The sequence below is a fragment of the Monodon monoceros genome, unplaced genomic scaffold, assembly GCF_005190385.1.
Source record: "Monodon monoceros isolate NGI ecotype Baffin Bay Population unplaced genomic scaffold, NGI_Narwhal_1 Super_Scaffold_20, whole genome shotgun sequence".
Classification (NCBI taxonomy): Eukaryota; Metazoa; Chordata; class Mammalia; order Artiodactyla; family Monodontidae; genus Monodon; species Monodon monoceros.
In genome coordinates this window covers 62,628,615-62,648,439 of record NW_021703777.1, presented here as the reverse complement: position 1 = coordinate 62,648,439, position 19,825 = coordinate 62,628,615, and the positions used below count along the sequence as shown (strand labels likewise).

Sequence of the window (19,825 nt, the reverse complement as noted above, 5' to 3'; positions counted from 1 at the left end):
GATCAAAACAAGCAGAGCGAGACTGGTTCAAGCTCCTCTAACTGCTAATTCGGTACTCTGTCCTATAATATGGTGTTTCCCTAAATTCAAAATCTTGACCTGGCTTATTTCCAGCCACTTGCCAGTGACTGAAGTCTTTGATTTTCCCACTCCCCTGCCAATCGTCTGCTTCCTGGGCCCAGGATATAGAAATAAATTATTTGTAACTGAATTTCAACACTGAAGAGGTACATGAAAGGCAGTAAAAAGCAACTTGTGCATTTCAAAAGAAAATTTCAAAACCAATCTTTTAAATTTACCTAGATTTTTGGCTTTTCCCCTTTACTGTAGTTGTGAACCATACAAAAAACGCATATTAAAATTTTGCACAAAAGCAGGACAACGGTGATACATAACCACTGGTTAACTACAAAGGGTATACATCTAAAACTTAGTTACATAATTTAATGAGTGCCTTGATAACTCATTATTTGCTTCAAAAATATCATGATCATGTACGTTTAATGTCTCATGGCCATTACCACTTCAATGTTTACAGGAAGTATCTGGAAACAACAAAAAAATTACACAGACAATTCTCATAATATAAAGTGAAACCCCTTTGTGAAATAAAATTAGAAACATACCTTGATGAACTGAGGTGTAGCTAATCTGACAGTAGCTACAAAACAAACTCTATCTTCATAAGAAGGCTTGTGTGTGCGTTGTATTGTTCCTTCAAAACCATTGTGTGCTGAAGTGGATACTAAAACAATAAGGAAATAAGTATCAACAGTTACTCCAGTAAAACCTAGTTTTTACTGATATTCAAACATCTGTCCTTAAGAGCTTAAAAGAATACCAAGTGAAATTACATTGCAAAAGAAGCATTTTAACTTACCACTGTTTAAAGATTTGAAATTTCCTATAAATTTCACATATTCATAAGTAGATGGCTCCTTTGGGTCTATTGTTCCTCGAAGCATATGACAACAAAATTCTAACTGATTTTTTGCTGAAATAAGAGAAAAAATATGACATATTTGTGATTTATCATAATGAATGATATATCACACAAAGTAAGATTATAACAGTTGTATAAGTCTACAATCATTATTTCCTCCAACAGAGGTCCTCAATGACATTTTGTTTAGTCCATAAAAGCAGTTTCTTTAGATGATCTCACCTTGTCCTTAATAAAGAAAACAGATCTTCTGATACAAGCCACTCCATGTTCCTCCATTTTTATTTGTCCTTCCTTCTCATTCTTCACTCTAATTTCAAAGAAAGGTTTTGCTTCCTATTCCAAAGTTAATACTTCTATGTCTACCTTGAACAGTCTTTCCTCTCTTCCTTCTCCAGGACCAGGGCCACACCACGGTATTCATTCCTTTAACATCCACACATGTTCTTCTTTGGTTCCTTACTTTCTACTTTTAAATTTGTTCAGGTCTTTCCATCGCAAACATATAGAGTTTTCCATGCTACTCTTTTCAGTAACACAGATCTCCTTCCTTTTCATTATGTGCTCTAGTTTCCGTATGTTTACCTCCCTTAACTTTATGCATTGTGGCTTTTGCCCTCACACCTCTATAGAAACTCCTCTTCTAAAAATCACCCACGTCTGTATTAAGCTCAATGGTCTTTCCTCACTGTTTCTACCTCTTCTTAAAATTCACATGTTTTCATTCCCATAGTATGAAACTTACCTTCCTACCTTACTATTTCTATCTCTTCTGCTCATCAGTCTCCAAACTATGGGCATCACAAAAGTTCTTTTAACCACTGCGCCACCAGGGAAGCCCAAAAAGTTCTTTTGATTGTAATCTATTATCCTTTACAAACTTACCAGCATTGACAAAATTATTTACTCCTAAATCTCTCTCCCCAACTCTAACATTTTATATAAGACCAAGTCTCATATCGCTATTTGATTTCAGAACATCTCTACCTGATTGTCCCATCAGTTAAGTGAAACTCAAAATATTTGAAAGTGAATTTATCCCCCTTTCTTCCTAAGCCAGCTGCCCTTCCCCTTCGTCCTATATGATTTCTAACTGCTTAGTTAGAAATCATATCAATTTGGTCTCTTCTCGTCCTATCACCAGTTCCCAAACTAATCTGTCATAGGATGTGCTGTTCATTTCACCAAGGAAGCTCTCATGAGTCATTTTTTCCAAATGAGCATCCAGTGCCACCAACTTAGTACAGATGTAAATTACCCTGTATCTAGGTAACTGCAAAAATGGATTCTCCATGCCTCCACACTCTTCCCACTCAGATTCACCCTTGCCTATTACTCTAAGACTAACATCACTTTCATTATTATTATTTCAGCACTCAAGGACTAATAACACCTCTCTTCACTCACAGCATCAAACACATACTCTTCTGTTATTATCATGAATGGGTTTATCATCAAACTCAACAGGTTCAAACTCTAACTACTCTCTTCCTAAAATCTTCCCCACGGATGATCCCTAGCTATTTGGACACCTGTGCCTAACACCAAGTCCTACTGAATTTATCCACTCAACAATCGAATGCGTGCTTTCCTCTCCATCCTTACTTCTACTGCTATCCTTTTAATCTCCATTCTGGTTATTTTTCAAAATTTTCCACCTGAGAGATTTCCTTTTCAGACCACAAAACCACCCAAATCCCCTTGCACTGGCTTCTCACTACGTTAAAAAATAAAAACCAAACTGTTTAGGATGAAACATTAGGCCCTATTTCCTTCTCTAGACACAAATCACATCACCTGTACTACCTCACCTTCATTATGGCCCAAATGGCGTATTTACAGAATCCTGAATTTTCCAAGCAATTTACCCTCTGTTTTACATCTCGTTTACTCCTTTGACATGAAACATCTTTTTCATGTACAAAAAAAGAAATAACTTTTTTTGTATATCAGTTCTTTAAGCAGGAGGTCTGAAAGTCATTTAATTAAGGCTTTTCTCTATTAAAAAGTATTCTTGGGGAGGGCTTCCCTGGTGGTGCAGTGGTTGAGAGTCTGCCTGCCGATGCAGGGGACACGGGTTTGTGCCCCGGTCCGGGAAGATCCCACATGCCGCGAAGCAGCTGGGCCCGTGAGCCATGGCCGCTGAGCCTGCGCGTCCAGAGCCTGTGCTCCACAACGGAAGAGGCCCGTGTACCGCAAAAAAAAAAAAAGTATTCTTGGGGACTTCCCTGGTGGTACAGTGGTTAAGAATCCACCTGCCAATGCAGGGGACACGGGTTTAAGCCCTGGTCTGGGAAGATCCCACATGCCTCGGAGCAACTAAGCCCATGTGCCACAACTACTGAGCCTCTGCTCTAGTGCCCACGAGCCACAACTACTGAGCCCACGTGCCACAACTACTGAGCCCGCGCCCTAGAGCCCGTGTTCCGCAACAAGATAAGCCACCACAACGAGAAGCCTGCACACTGCAACGAAGGGTAGCCCCCCGCTCACCACAACTACAGGAAGCCCGTGAGCAGCAACAAAGACCCAACGCAGCCAAAAATAAATTAATTATTTTTTTTTTAAAAAAAGTATTCTTGCCTGATCTTGGAAACGGAAGCCTAAGGTCTGTATTTCTGCCAAAGGCTTTCGTTCAGTTCTCCAGACAATGTTGCCCTTGTGAAGGTCTCTAAAGCAGACTCCTCTTTTGTCCACCTCTTGCCATGGCCCAGGGTTCCATCTTTCTAATTTTTCTCTCCTTACTCTATATATTTACCTCAAGCAACATCATTCAATCCATGACTTCAAATACCGTTTACAGGCCTATAACTGGCCTCTACGTCATTATATCCAACCCAAATCTTTCTCCTAGGTGAAAGACTAGTCTCTTGGTCAATGTCATAGGAACTTGATTTTTAAACAATTATAAATAGGCTTCAAATGGATTCTCCTGGTCTCCAGTTTTTCATCTTCTCAACTCCTTCTGACAGGCTATCTTATCAAAGATGTATGTTCACACATACTTACACGTGTGTGTGTGTGTGTGTCTGTGTGTGTATGTGTATCTCAATTCTTGAACGGTTAGTGTTCTACAGAATTTGAAGATTCAAAATATAAAGAACCTTTAAAATGATTCACGTCAGTATTACTGGAAAGGTCAAAACTTAAAAATCATGGAAAAAGTAGCTAAAGAAGACATCTAATCACTAATGGCCAAATGTAGTGCTGTAATGATTTCAGATTTTACACAGGATAATTTATGCAAGAAAATGAGGTATTCTGGTCAAGTTAATTTGTCCAGTGAATCTAGGAGAAAAGTCAGATTATACCATGGTATTTTACACTTATTAAAGGCAGGGACTGGTTTTCCCTATTCTTGGCACTTTTATGGTATAGCACACAAATGTCTGGCACACTAGACATATCCAATAAATTACTGTTTAATTAATAAAGCAATTTCCTTTATTAAATCATTTTTTTAAATATAGAAGTCTTGCCCCATAGTTTCAGTGTTCAATTGGTTAGTGATGCTGAAAATGAGCTGTTTCATTTTCTCTCATTAAACACAGTAAGATTTCATATAAAAATTAAAAAGAATATACTGCAAGTTCCATTTTTGTGTAAAATACAGTTTTATGGCATACTGTAACAAAAAGATGAGGTTTCAATGTATTCTGGAAGAGTTCAGACTTCTAATATGGTCATAATTCCACCATATGTTAGTATTTAAAAAGGATCTAATAGGGTATTTGGAACGATGCCACGTGTTAATTTGGTTAAACATACCTGGGTTTGTCACAAAATTACAAAAGTAAAGGATAACGCAACCAAATCTGTTTAACTTTTTGTTTAAGAACTACTACTTACATTTTAAATATTCAGGGGTTAATGAATCACTTTCCAGCAGATGCGTAGAGAGTATTTTATAAACTTCTGAATGTTCCCCCTCTGGGATAAAATTAAATATACTTTGATCCACAAGATCTGACTGAAAAAGAAATTTTTAAAAGTTAAATAATTATAGTGATTCAAGAGACATTTATTTTAAAAGTACATAATCACTCTTAATACATCAGATGAGCATATGGTTAACGTTTAATTATCTGTGAAAACTGACAAACGTCACGTTACAGAGCACAACTCAAAAAACAAGACTGAGAAGGTGAACGAGGTTAACATGACTTCATTGCCTCTGAGACTAGCGTCATCAGATTCATGATCAATATGACCTTTGAAAGTCTGATAAGTTATTTGCAAAGGTGAGTTTCAAATTTGAACATGTAAAATATAACAGGACTAAGAAAGTTGATTAGAAGAATCTTAGGCTACCAGATGTAGCCTTACCATACGTCCCAAACTCTGGTAAGTTATGGTGGTGTACACTACAATAAAGGACCACAGGAGTGGCCACAGGCTACATGAAGAGGAGGCTTGACTTTAGTGTCATTTCATTTGTCCAATGTGTCCTTTCTTTTTTATTTCATCTTTTCCAGCCATCTATCCTGTATCCCATTGTCAAAAAGCCATGCTTTAAGATAACCACCCTCTTCCCCAAAAAAGGCAAGTTATGTGCTGAGCATTATAATCCTTGCTAAAATACGGCTTTAATCAACAGTAATTTGACAAAGCAACAGGTAGCCTACAATGCGCCATGGCTGTGGAATCAGAAGTGAATAGGACAGTGCCCATCTGTAAGAACCATCGACAACAAAACTTTAGTGACTTCACATTTCCTGCCAAATCCCACGCAGTCTACCTGGCTTCTCTACATTTTCAAACTGCCCTGTGGAATCCTGGGGTTACTGAAGTGGTATCTCCAAGACTATGGAGGTAGGCATGGAGGGCAAGGGAAGTGAAAAGGAGTTGTGAAAGCGGGCTAAGGGTTCCACTAAGAAATTTCACTTTTATTTTGTATTTCAAACACTGTAAAGATTGTTAAAAACAAAACAAACTTCAAACAGTAACAAAAAACAGCCACTGGGGATGGTAAGAGGTGGGAAAAGGGGTGTTTACCACTCTTGTACAAGCCATACATTTACACTCTTCCTTCTGTATCTTCTCTAGCCTTCAAGGTCCACCTCATGGAGTACCTTTCCCCTCTCTCACCACATGTTTGTACCCTTCCATCTTGCAAACACCAGTTCAAATTATTTCCTTCAATAATATGTCCCTTAACTGCATAATCCAAAGTAAAAATAATAAAGTTCCTTTAGTAATTACTACTCATATCCTTCATTTCCCATCAAAAATATTTAATTATATTTTAATCTCTACGTCCTACCGCTCTGTGGGTGAATTAAAGGGCCCTATCTCTTACACCTTTATCTCCTATCCTTCAAATCAAGACACAATAACACTGAGCTTTGCACATATCGGTTATTAGTGCAGTAAATTATTTTGAATTAAGGAGTTACTTGATAAGCCTTAAGGGGAAACCACACCAAAAATATATCTGCACTTTAACAAGGAATTTTTCTGAATGTCTGAAAAGTCTCTAGAACAGACGGAATAAACAAAAAATTAAGGCATGAACAACAAAAAAAGGCTAGAAAATTGCCTTTTATTCATAAAATAAAGCATTAAAATATAGGCATAGACATTAATATAAAAAATAGTCTTGATAGAAAAATAAGATATTTGTAGAACCAAAACTCATTTTGGAGATGATTAGTTTCCTACAATTATTTACTTTTACTGACACTTCTTCCACTATTTCAGTAAAGTACGATCTAAGCTTTGTCACCCTTGCTTTTTTATCTATAAATCTATAGGCTGTCTCATATGTATAGAGAACATATATGATTACCTAGTATACAGAGCGGTGTAATCACAAGCACTGCTTCTCCACCATCTGCTTCCCCAGACACTTGATGAACTGAAGTATCAGACTTAGTAGGCAAACTAACTGATGTGTGATGTTCCATTAACCATTACACTTCCAATCTCTAAATGAAGTTGATCATACTTGATGCTGCCATACCATCCACTCAGTTCCCAAGCACAATTCAAAGGAAAGAGAAGGAAGTGACAGCTATCTGGATCCTTCTGTGTCCCTCAATTATTTTCATGAAGAAGAAATGTAAATCCTGCTGATTGCCATATGATATAAATCAATAGGCTGTTTTCTTTACATTAGGTCAATGCAACCGCTTGGTGGAAATTATTAACTCTCATCAATTATCTTTTCCTCAGCGAGAAAACTGACAAATACCTGCTACAGAGAGTAGCTGCTCAAAAGGGACTGAAAGCTCCTCCAAAAAAATGTCAGGTATATGTTGGATATAACATATTTTTAAACAACTATGCTCCTTATGTACAGGCGTAAGGAACAGAGATTCTGGCGCAATCAAGTAAGCTTTATTTGCTTATTTCAAATATTTGTTTTCTTATTAAAAGTATTTACTCACCAATAATCATATAACTATTGAAAAAAATTCTAAATTGTTATTTCTGCATACTGCATTTACACCAAAGATGGTACTGACTTTCTTAGCACATTCTTGTGTTTATAATTCAAAATTACCAAGTTAAGAAGAGTAGAAAATGAAATGCTCATACAGTATCTTAATAGTGGCACTTTTAGTCCTGGACCCTGTTAGGCTGTAACATGGTGAATCTTCCTTCCTATATTACGTGGTAACAAATTTAATATACTCTCTTCTCAGGAACACATTTAAGCAAGTATGAGGAAAACAATCTTAAACTGTAAACTTTTAAACTTTAAGTTCCTGGTAAAGAGACCCAACTTTATGTCTTGGCACTTCCACTAAATTGTACAATTAAGTCCCATTTCTCTGGGTTTCATGTATGCTTCTAACAAACATAAAGGGGCTGGGCTAAGGATGTCTAAAATCCCTTCTGGCATGGAGGTGGTATGACCCCATAATTTTGTTGTAGAAAGCCCCACCAGGAAAAAAAAAATTCATAAATTTCCTTTCCTGATTATTAGCCACAAATAGGTTAAAATGTACCTAAATTAATTTCATAAGTATGGCATGACAAAGTTAAAAAATTTTTTGCAGGACCTATAGAATCAGTCTTGCAATTTTACAGTCAAATTTAAATTAAAAAATGTTGTTACACTGACCACTGATTAAGATGGCAAATTTTAATTTCTCAACAGAACTGAATTATAAACACTAAAGTCTGTATTTAGAGATTTGCTAATGTTTCTCCCCCTCTGGGCAAGAGCCAAAATTCTGTTTTAGACAAAAAGGTATGCATGTTCAAATACAAAGAAAGGCACACCATTGTTTTAAACCTTTTGTTTGGCATCTGTTACAGTTTAATTATTAATAGCAAGCCAAAACAGAAAATCACATACTTTTTTCCTTACTGTGTTTGATCCTAAACAAGTATTACTTCATTTTCTCAAAACACACTTGTGTTTTTGTTTTCAAACCTTCAAATAACATACAACATTGTCAGTGATGTGAAGGAAAGTATCCACCGTAACTGGAGAGCGGTAAAAAAAAAAAAAACACAAAAACTGTTTTAATAAAGGCTACTTATTAACTCCGCATGGAATGAAATGGGTCTGCTGGATCAGCAGCGACCTCCTCTGCCCAAACGTTCACCTGCTACATGCTTTGGCTGACAAGACAATCAAAAAGATCCAGAAGATGTTACTAACAGAGGAAACTGGGTAGGGGACATATGGGAACTCTCTGTACTATCTTCTCGATTTTTCTATAAATCTACAAATAGTTCTAAAATTAAAAGTTTTAAAAAAAAATCCAGGAGGGAATGGTGACGAGGTTTCTCACTGAGGGGAGAATGTTAATGATCAAACACTTGGATCCCAACTAGATCTGTGGTAGACATGTTATTTCAAAATGCAATTAAATATTCCCTCACTAAAGATCCAACACCAGTGTGCCATTAGGAAGGAGTTTTTAAAACATCTACATCAAATAATCTACTCACTTTCTTCTACTCAATCAATAATTCGTAAGTGCCTCTCTGAGAAATGAGCCAGCACACGTGGATACAGAGATGAAGTCCCTGCACTTAGGAAGCTTACATCTACCATTATTATCAAAATAAACAGAAAATTACAATTCACTGTAAGTATCACGGTGGCAGTACGTATAAGGTAACGTGAGAACACAGAGAAAAGGAATCTAATTCTCAATGAAGTCCAGGGAAAGTGCCCAAGAAGCAGGCTTTTAAAAAGTCTGACCACATTGCAAATTATACCCTGACTATGACTAAATTAAAGATTATATAGTTTCTATAAATACATAACCGAAAGAAAATCCAATAAAAATGTCTGTGGTTTAAAAGCATATAATTATACCTTTATTCAAGTTACTTAACTTTATTTTTTAATTAAAGTGTAGTTGATTTATAGTATTATTAGTTTCAGATGCACAATAGAGTGATTCAATTTTGTTTATAGATTACACTCCAAAGTTACTACAAAAGTTTTTACAAGGTTATTACAAAAGTTATTTATACTTTAAAGTTATTACAAAATAATGGCTATATTTCCCTGTGCTGTACAATATATTCTTGTTGCTTATCTATTTTATACGTAGTAGGGGTAATCCCATACCCTTATCTCGTCCCTCCCCCCATCTTACCACGGGTAACCACCAGTTTGTTTTCTTTATCTGTGAGCCTGCTTCTGTTTTGTTATATACATTCTTTCGTTTTATTTATTAGAGCCCACTCTTCAATCTTATCTTAGTCATATCTTAATCCTATCGAGGATTTCTTTCCCTGGCTTTTTTCACTACGTAAATATATATATTTTTAATTAATTAATTAATTAATTTATGGCTGTGTTGGGTCTTCGTTTCTGTGCGAGGGCTTTCTCTAGTTGTGGCAAGCGGGGGCCGCTCTTCATCGCGGTGTGCGGGCCTCTCACTATCGCGGCCTCTCTTGTTGTGGAGCACAGGCTCCAGACGCGCAGGCTCGGTAATTGTGGCTCACGGGCCCAGCTGCTCCGCGGCATGTGGGATCTTTCCAGACAAGGGCTCGAACCCGTGTCCCCTGCATCAGCAGGCAGATTCTCAACCACTGCGCCAACAGGGAAGCCCCGTAAATATTTTTTTAAAAAGAGTCCTCCAGAAAATTCTGTCCTTTTCTCTGCCCATAGGAGTTTACTTACATGTTGCTATAATCTCACTGTTTATTCCCAAACAATTTTTAGATGTTGGGCTAATCACCTATTGTTTGAGCTTACTTGTAAAGAAAGCCCCTAGAGAAGCAGTAAAGCCAAGTCATTTTCTGTGTGACCCAAAGAAATTAGCAAATTACTTACTGCCTGGCTTTCAGAAACAAAGTACCCTTTTAGAATCTGGCCTTTTAAGTATAGAGTCCATTCTCTTTACAAAGTACAAAGTAGCAGAGTAATCAGAGGGAAGGAGATACTGCTTTTCAACATCTCTTGAAAGAGATCCTTATAGAACAGTTGACTCTGCACTGTTATACATTTTCAAGAGATGGGCATTTTAAGAGTAATTTATAAGTAACTTCAAAATATTTACACCACAAGCCCCACTGTAAGCAGATAAGTTAGGGGGGCCCTGGAGAAAGAGAACCAGGAATAGCTTTCTTGACATAAGAGAAGCCATTTTGTAATCTAAGCCTGGCCACAATGCTTGCCCTGATCTCAGTATTTAATGATCTGAAGGGAACAAAGGAATGCAGGGAGAGAGAAAAGGCAGGCAAACAATAGTGAAGGGATAAAGCAGAGTCCTAGTTCCTTCTCAAAGGATATACATAATAATACATCTGAGCTCTGTAGGAACCAAGGCCCCCCACCCCAAGTGGAGGATATAATGATAATGCTGACCTTTTCTGACTTCAGCCAAGTAAAGCTGGGACTCTGTCAACCTTTGCCCCACTCCTATGCTGAATTCTCCTCTGCTAAAGCCCCTTCCTGAATATGCATGTGCCCTTAGCTTAAAACTTCCCCAATTTTGCTGTCTGGGGAGACACTACTTTGTGAAAGATCCCCCCACCACCACCACCACGTGTTCTCCTTACTTGCTGCGAGTTATGATAAATCCTTCCTTCTCCCAGTCTTTGGCTTGGTTGGGTCTATTGGCTTGGCACCCACCAAGAGGCGAACCCAGTTTCTGGGTAACACCATCTTAGATAAGAACATTACAAATTCAATAAAAACTTCAAATTCATAAGAACTGTCAATTGTAGCAGAGCACCTAGCATAGTACCTGGCAGAGCAGATGTTCAATAGATATATGTTAAGTAAAACAGCAAATACATAATTCAGGTATTCACCATTCTAATCAAAATTATAATTCTTTTCGAATTATCTACTCTTTTGATATTAATAACAAATTGAATATGGCCATTAAAATATTATCAACTCAAGCCACAGAGCACAAAAGTTCTATATCTATCATTTTCAGTATGTTCTTATAAGTCATTCTTTTGAGAAAATTATTATTTAGCTGCGACAAATATCTCAGTAGAAATTTAGTTATTCTCAAGATAATTTCAGTGATTAAGCAACATCTTCACCACACTGATTAAAAAGTTAATACTGAAAACTCAGCATGATAATAAAGAGGGCAAGAAGAATAGAGGTTAGGTAAAGTGGTAGTTGAACATTTAGTCACTATAGATTAATGACTGACCTGAGAAAATACAGACATACTAAAACAAGAGACATATTTAGAGGTCTCATCCCCGCTCCAACCGCTGTTCAGCACTGCTCTGAGGGGTCCACTTCTTAGTGCTTTAGAACGTTTAGAATAGGCATTAAATAAGAAGATCACAGGATTTTTATACTTACCGGTAAATGTTCAAGTAATGAAGTTACACTCTCAGAGACATATATTATGCTTCCATCTGTCATGATTGCTAAAAAAAAACCATCAAGAGCCTGAAATTAAACATAATGGTCAGTTAAATGAAAAGAAAAAAGTATTTCACAGGACAGAAATAAAAATCTAAGATAAATGACAAAGGACTTAACTGTGGAAATTTCCAGAGCACTGTCAAAATGCTAGCTTTTCCCCTTTATAATACCTTAGTATCGTATCTATCTTTGTGCATTTTAAAATGCTTCTGGAAAAAAAAAAAATCACTCTATGGCCATTATTGGATGATTGGTTTCTAAAAGGTAGAAACAATGTTCTACCTTTATCATGTTATTATACAACAATGGCCTTATTTGAAGATGTTAATATCTCCGAAGCACATAGGCCACCAATAATATGTCTTCGGCACACAAAAGAACACATTACCACCTTCAGATATATTAACAGACAGATATTATGTACAGACTGAAGCACAGGGAGATACATGGGGAATAAAGTGAAAGGGAGTAAGCTGAAAAAGTAGGCTGAGGTCAGATCATGATAGGCCTTGAATACCAGGGCAAGACATATGGACTTTTTTCAAGAGTGGTCTGGAAGCAGTGTGTAAAGTGGATTTAGAGGAAAAAGTGAATTAAGAGGAAAATCTCAGTGGCCTTCAGAATAGTTGGGGAAGTTAAGGAGAATCCAAATGAAATTATCAGCAGTAAGAATAGAGAAGGACGGACTTAGGCAAGCATTAAGAAATGTGATGTTAGAGTTCAGGAGAGAAGTCAGCATAGGGGAACAATACTTAATAATAAAGCAATCCTGGGACTTCCCTGGTGACGCAGTGGTTAAGAATCCGCCTGCCAATGCAGGGGACATGGGTTCGAGCCCTGGTCCGGGACGATCCCACATGCTGCGGAGCAACTAAGCCCGTGTGCTACAACTACTGAGCCTGCGCTCTACAGCCCGCAAGCCACAACTACTGAGCCCACATGCCACAACTACTGAAGCCTGCGTGCCTAGAGCTCATGCTCTGCAACAAGAGAAGCCACCGCAATGAGAAGCACGCGTACCTCAATGAAGAGTAGTCCCCACTCGCCACAACTAGAGAAAGCCCGTGCACAGCAACGAAGACCCAACCCGACTCAGCCAAAAATTTTAAAAAATAAATTTATAAAATAGTAATAATAATAATGAAGCAATCCTGTATTCACATATCACAAAGTTTTTCATTTGAGAATCCTAGGCACCAAAGTTGCAGCTGAAGAAATGAGATCTGCAAAAGAGAGGAGAATGCCAAAGACAAATCCTTGGGGAACAATCTGTTTATGGGAATGAGAAGGAGCAAAAAGCACCAGAGAAAATGACAAAGACAGAATACGCTGTTGTCAATGAAGTCAATGGAAGAAAGAATGGCAAAGTGAATGAGGAGGAAGAGGGATGGTTCAGTATAACATAGAATCAAATAAGACAAGGAATGAGAAAATGAGGACTGAATTTTGGTGACTTTTAAGAGTAATTTCAATAGGAAGGTGAGTCACACTACAATGAGTTTAGAGGTGGGTGGATGATCAGAAGTCTATTATAAACCACTCTTTCTTCCCTTCTAAAGTTCATGAAAGGACACATTTTGAGGGGACAAAGTATCAAGGGAAGTCATTTTTTAAAAAAGTAACTGAAATATATTTGCAGGCTGAAGGGAAAGAAGATGCAATAGAAAAGATGTTGAAGATATACAGCAGAAAAGATACACCATGAGAGGAGTTCCTCTTCTCCTATCAAAATAGTTATCACAGGGCTTCCCTGGTGGCACAGTGGTTGGGAGTCCGCCTGCCGATGCAGGGGACACGGGTTCGTGCCCTGGTCCGGGGGGATCCCACATGCCGTGGAGCGGCTGGGCCTGTGAGCCATGGCCACTGGGCCTGTGCGTCCGGAGCCTGTGCTCCGCAGCGGGAGAGGCCACAGCAGTGAGAGACCCGCCTACCGCAAAAAAAAAAAAAAAAAAAAAAAAGTTATCACACTAAATTTGAATTTCTTGTTTTAGGGTTCTCTCAAAAGATACAATCTCTAGTGAGAATTATGTATAACTCCTCCAATACTGTATCTGCAGCACTAGCATATGTGTGGCCCGTGGCAACTAAAAAATAACCCGTATGTAATTTATGGATCTGACAGTTAGAGTAACCTCCCTCCAAGTAACTGCTGAGGTACGTGTTGGAAGTAGGGAAAAAGGCATCCCCCACCTCCTCTTCTATTGAGGGAGATGTTTGGATATCAGAAAGTACTTATTTTGAGTAGATGCCTGTTTTCTAGAATGGCTCAAACTCATTCTTGGCTAATGTAAGGGGAGGGGGTGAAAATCTTATACTTTAAGCAAATTCATGAAATTTTTACAAAAACTCCTTGGTACAATAATGTTGGTATTATTTCCTAAGGAAAAGGGTCAAAATGATGTTAAGAAGGACATGCTTTTCTCATGTGAAGCTAGATTGTGTCATCTTTGAAAGCAAATTACTATTTTCTATGATGATCTCTAGTTGCTAGGAATTAGGATGCAACTCTCTTCTGTGAAGAGAATCAACTAAAATCAGAACTCTTAATGACTTGATCCCACTCCCAGAACCAGAGCCTGCCCCTTCCTCTTTCAAAGCAGGCAAAGATTCAGCAGAGAAAAGCCTCCACCAGCATCTCACCAAGTCTTAACACAAGAAGGGATCCAGGGCTCAAACTTCTTTTGAGTGGAAGAATGTAATTTCCCAAGAAGGTAAGCAGGTACACCAAAAACTGAAGGGGCCTTGGGGAGGAAGACTCGAGAGATGTGGAAGGAAGATCACGACACAGAAGGACATCCTCATACCAAGACTGAAGACCTTGAAGGTTATCCCTTGCCCACGTTGTACGACAGGAGGGAAAGGGCTCATTAGTTAAAACTCATCTTCCTATTTGACATCTACTTTACCCACAACAAAAGGCCTGTGTAAACCTTCGCTGTTTCCTTAGTGGGTGTTTAATATGGGAAGACTGGATGGAAGTTCTAGGGAAGGGGACAGAACCACCTTGTGATGAGGCAGGCAGGGCACTGGCCCTTCCCTTGTAGATTACTGGAGAGGGCTGCCAGGTGCCAAGGAGAAAGAACTCCTTACAAGGAGATGACTTCACACAGAGATGACTTTGCATAGAGGTCTGGTCAGGGTAAACTGCCCTGATTTCCTTGGCTACTCTCAACACCCCCAGCAAGGGTAGCAAGGAATATTCCTTAAGCAACAGAGACAAGAGGAAGAGGGACGGGTGGCAACGGAAGAATGGAGAAAGACAGCCAACACAGAAGGTATAAGTGAATTTTAAGATCTTAGTCTGAGTTCTTGAATTAATTAGCAATCTGACCAGACAAGCTGCAGCCTCTCCAGGCCTCATCCGTAAAATGAAGAGGTTGAGCTGAATGATCCCAACTCCTCTACTAGCAGCTCTAACATTCTACGATATAGCCTACATCCGAAATTCTGCTGAAACGGGTATCCAGACTGCCTAACTGTAATCTTATCAACGTGACCAGCAAACAGTAACACAACTAGGTTAGTTGGACTCAGGTTACAGTACACACATTTATACATATCCTTCAATCTTGGCAATATGAACTTAAAATGCATATTTACTTAGTAGTTGTAAATATTCACTAAAAATCAAAAATATGCTTGACATATTGAAAATAAATAAATGTAGTATTTTTCAGGAATGTAATTTTAAAAGCAGTGAGGATAATCATGAGACAACTAATTTATATTTTCAAAATTAACATGTTTAAATTTTCTCTGTTGCATATTATATATAATGTTACAATCTCTGGACTCTTTATTTTTAACACTTATCTACATATGCACTACATGTGTCCTGGCAATTAATTTAAAAAATCTGTTCATCGTAAAGACAAATTTGAGGACAATGCTTTCCGTTTAGCTTATTAGTGAATAGGTAATTTACCTTGCTAAGATTCTTAAGTGTGGATATTACATCAATTTATGAATTTATAAAAAATGTTTCATACCAATAAAGCAGGGTACATAAATAGCTTATGATTAACACAGAAGATCTTATTAAATGATTACACTGACAAATAATCAAAGAAAAAATTAAAGAGGAATTAAATGAGTTGATTTCTTCTTGTGGTTATAGACATCAGCTTGTGTGTACCCCTTCATAAATGTATTACTTCTATCTAAAGAGATGATTTCGGACAATGGCAAACTACTTCTAAGAGGAGAAAAAATTTAACAAAATTGGAACTGTTATTTGGTTTGTAACTTAGGTGTCCACTGACTTAAAGAGTTGACTGCTGGTTACTAAGCTAAAAGTCCTGTGCCACGGCTAGCCTTCACTGAAAACAAGTCTCATGAGTGGCAGTGGGCACAAGGGCTGGGGCCACCGGGACCAGAGGCTAGTCTTCCTGCAGTGAGTCCTAGCTAAGCTAATTACTGTTTTATTTTGAGCAAATTTCATAATCCCTTTGTTCCTCAATTTCCCCATCTGAAAGTTAGAAAGGGATACTAATAGTTTATCTTCAGAAGATTATTGTGAGGATTCACTGAGGTAATATGCGAAAAGTGCTCAGTTATTTTTCAGATTTTAAGCAGAACTTTAAATATATATACAATGTATTTATACTCCAACAAATTTTCATACGGTAACATTTCTGCTGAATAGGTAAAGACTTAATTAATCCAGCAATTAACTGTTCCACCTAAAGTGTAAATAGAAAAATAGTTCATTAATTAGCAAAATAATGTTGCCTTAGGCTTTAGTCAATATACAAAGACACTTGAGACATGGCTATTACATATACATACACCACACAGAAAAATGCTTAAGTTCTAAAATAACAGACCCAAACAAACAGAATGAGAAATGTAAATTATTTAACAACCTCTATATATTCCTACTTCAACTGCTTTCCTCTACTTCTTCCATGTCTACCTTCTGCATATGTATTTTTCTTGTCCTTAACTGTTACAACCAAAGTATACCACCTTTGTTTATTGTAAGTTTTCATGGAAATCTGATACTGAACTCCGTACTTTGTGTGCATAGATACCTTATTAATGTAAATAGGAAATGATTAAAAAGTAAAATAGATAGGGATGAGTGACTCAAAATTTTTGTGGATTTTATAATTGATTGTATGAGTTATTAAATTTTGCAATTCTAAGCAAATATGACCTGAATTGTTTTCAAAAATAATTTTGTCGCAAAAGAACATCTACTTATTTCGTTTTAGAGGTTTCTATTTGAATTGAGAAAAGTTGCCTTTCAATGTATATTTCATTATTTTAATATTTTCAAACTACTTCATTTATTACCATTTTATGTTGTGTTTAGGTGAATTTTAATTTGTTAAAAAAAATCTTACTGTCTAGTAGAATACATTTCATAATAATATTTAGTATGTGATGAATAATATATTTTATTTTTCATTTGAATGTTACTGTGGTCCAGGTAGAGAACTTGGTAGTTGTAGGTTTCTGACTTTTATTAAGCCTCTCAAAAATCCAGATGTTACTGAAACCACAAAGATTTGGCATTATTTTACCACACAGTACTATTTCCTTACAATACTTACATCAGTTAATTTTAACTGAAGAGATAGTTGACTGACTTACACTGAATTAAGATTTTTCAATATTAAATTAATATTGTTAAAACTATACTAAAATTGGTAGCCCCCATGATTTCTCTTTTAAGGAAAATAAAACTTTTCAAAAATTAAATCTGGACATACCTCCAGCATTAATTGTGTAAACTCTTCATTACTAAGGAATGTAGGTTTCCAGTCCTGTCGAATTTCACTAGCATCTGACTGTGCAGTGATTTCTGTAAACAGATTGACACATTAGCCGTATAGTCCAACCACAGGGAGAGGGTGGTGGTACAAAAGTCCTACAAGTTGCCTTCCCTTCTCCCACTCTAAACCATAGTCAATAACATTCATTGGTCTAGGTAGGTTATCAGGAGGTCCAAGTTTGGGGATGAGGAAATATTTGAGCAAATGTAGCACGTTATCTCCTTGGATTTGCTCTCCTGAAAATACCAGTCTCTTTGTATTTTCTTTGGGGAGCTCTGAGAACCTGTGTTGCTGACAGGCCTGAGATTGCTTCCTGCTTTACACAATGACCAAACAAGAATCAGAACAAGCAGATTAGACCAAGCATTAGGAATATGTTCTTTTTCTCCTTCCTTTCTTTGCCATTCAAACGGTAGCACCTAGAGCAGACATAAGGACGTGAACCTGGAGGAAAGGAGCCAAGGAGATCAGTCAGTCTGCTTCTAAAAAAGAATGACTTTATTTCACTCCAAAAAAAAAAAAAAAAAATTAAAAAAAAGAATGACTTTAGGCCTGCCTATTGCCAGGCAGAAAGATTCTTTCCAGTCTAAGGTATTCTATTCTTAATTGATCAAGGAGACTAAAATAAAATTTTAGGCAAAAACTTTATAGTAATAAACCCAGAGTAATCCTGCTTAGTGACCTCTGGTATCTTTTCTTAGTGGTAGGAAGCTGGTCAAAAATTTGCAGATCCCTGGCTTAAGGCACACATTTTAACACAATAATTATAGTTTATCTCGCAACATACTTCTAATGGATTTAGTTATGAGAAAACTATTCATACATGATGAAATGTGAACTATTTAGGTAATATTTTTTCATTTTTAAATGCAGACATATTAAAACAAACAAGTAAAATTAAAATCTATGTCATAGAGCTTACTCTACAAAATATACTCTACCTTCCAGTGAAAAAAATGGACTAAGTTGTTTTGATTTTTCTATTACCAGATATATAAATATAGCATATTAAATTGGCACCCAAAATTTGGCCTGTACTAGATATGAAGAGTAACTGAGAAGTATAGCTACTAATTCTGTGGAACATAGTCATGCTTTTCAAATTCACATTATATACACTCAGAAAAAAGGACTTAAATCCATAAACAAATCCCATCAAGTTTAGTTAAACCCAGGTTTATTTTTAGAGTAAGAAGTATATAAGAATCACCTTTCAATTTAAGGTAAATGTTTTTGGTGTGAGAATCATATACCCAATTTTGAAAAAAATATCTAAATGCCAAAATGAATCCTCTATTGTCAGGGGGAAATAATTATGCATGCATATTATTTCATTTCATTCAACAATCATTTACTGAACTCCTACAATGTCTGAGGAATGAGTGTGCTATCTAACAAGGGGCCCTGAAGTTAGTGAGAATACTAGTTGTAGAGATAAAATGTAATGATAATGGTGGCAATAAAAATGAAGACCAGCAATTTTGAGAATAATCAACAAAACTGGCAACTGTGATACTGTACTACAGAAGATGAAAAAAATGCAAAACTCTTCTCAGGTTTGAGTCCCAGGGGATTGAAAGGATAGTGGTGTGAAAATGAAAAAAGGAAAGCTGAGAGAAAGAGACGACTTGAAAAATGAAAATGAATTCAACTTCAGATGCGTTGAGTCTGAGGACACGTAAAACAAAGACCCAGAAGTTACCTGGAAAAAAAAAACTGAAAAGTTTGCATCTAGAAATATAGATTTAGTAGTTTAAGAGAGAGGCAAAACCAAGGGAAGGAGCATAGAGAAAGCAAGGGCACAAAAGACAAGACCTTGAGAAATGTCATGTTCAGAGGGCAGAAAAAGAAAGAGGAAAGAAGTTAGCTCAGTTGGGAGGGGGAGGTGAATGAAGAAGTACAGTGTATCTCAGGCCAATGGAAAAGGAAGCCAGTGGAGGATGGATGAAAATTTCCAGTGCTTCAGAGATGCAGAAGAGGATGAAATATAAGAAAAAGCTACCGATTTATTGGTAGCAGAGGGGGTAGGGGGTCATGGCATTAATTAAATTAACAAAAAATAATTTTAAACAGTGGTGGAGCATAAACCAGGCTAGTAATGTATCACAGAGTGAGCTAGCAATAAATAGAGGCACTAGTTACAAACTCTCTTTCTGAGAAGTTCTGCAGTTTCATTTCCATCTGAAAAAGAAATGTCCTTTTACAAGTTTTTCACCTATTTTCTATTAAGTAGCATTTATTAAGTACCAAAATACTTAACATTCTTTAAACTTCTCTTTTCATGAC

General features: G+C 37.0%; 1 protein-coding gene across 11 annotated transcripts in view; it reads right to left on the bottom strand.

Annotated features, from left to right (window-relative positions):
- The window catches only part of CLOCK (clock circadian regulator), a 144,313-nt gene that overhangs the window by 33,209 nt on the left and 91,279 nt on the right, over positions 1 to 19,825 (bottom strand). For all 11 annotated transcript variants that reach the window (XM_029235758.1, XM_029235761.1, XM_029235757.1 and 8 more), the window contains 5 exons: positions 17,477 to 17,568; positions 11,694 to 11,783; positions 4,793 to 4,913; positions 881 to 994; positions 627 to 745 (listed from right to left, as the gene is read on the bottom strand). In XM_029235758.1, coding sequence (XP_029091591.1) covers positions 627 to 745; positions 881 to 994; positions 4,793 to 4,913; positions 11,694 to 11,783; positions 17,477 to 17,568 — 536 coding nt within the window. The remainder of the gene's footprint in view (positions 1 to 626; positions 746 to 880; positions 995 to 4,792; positions 4,914 to 11,693; positions 11,784 to 17,476; positions 17,569 to 19,825) is intronic.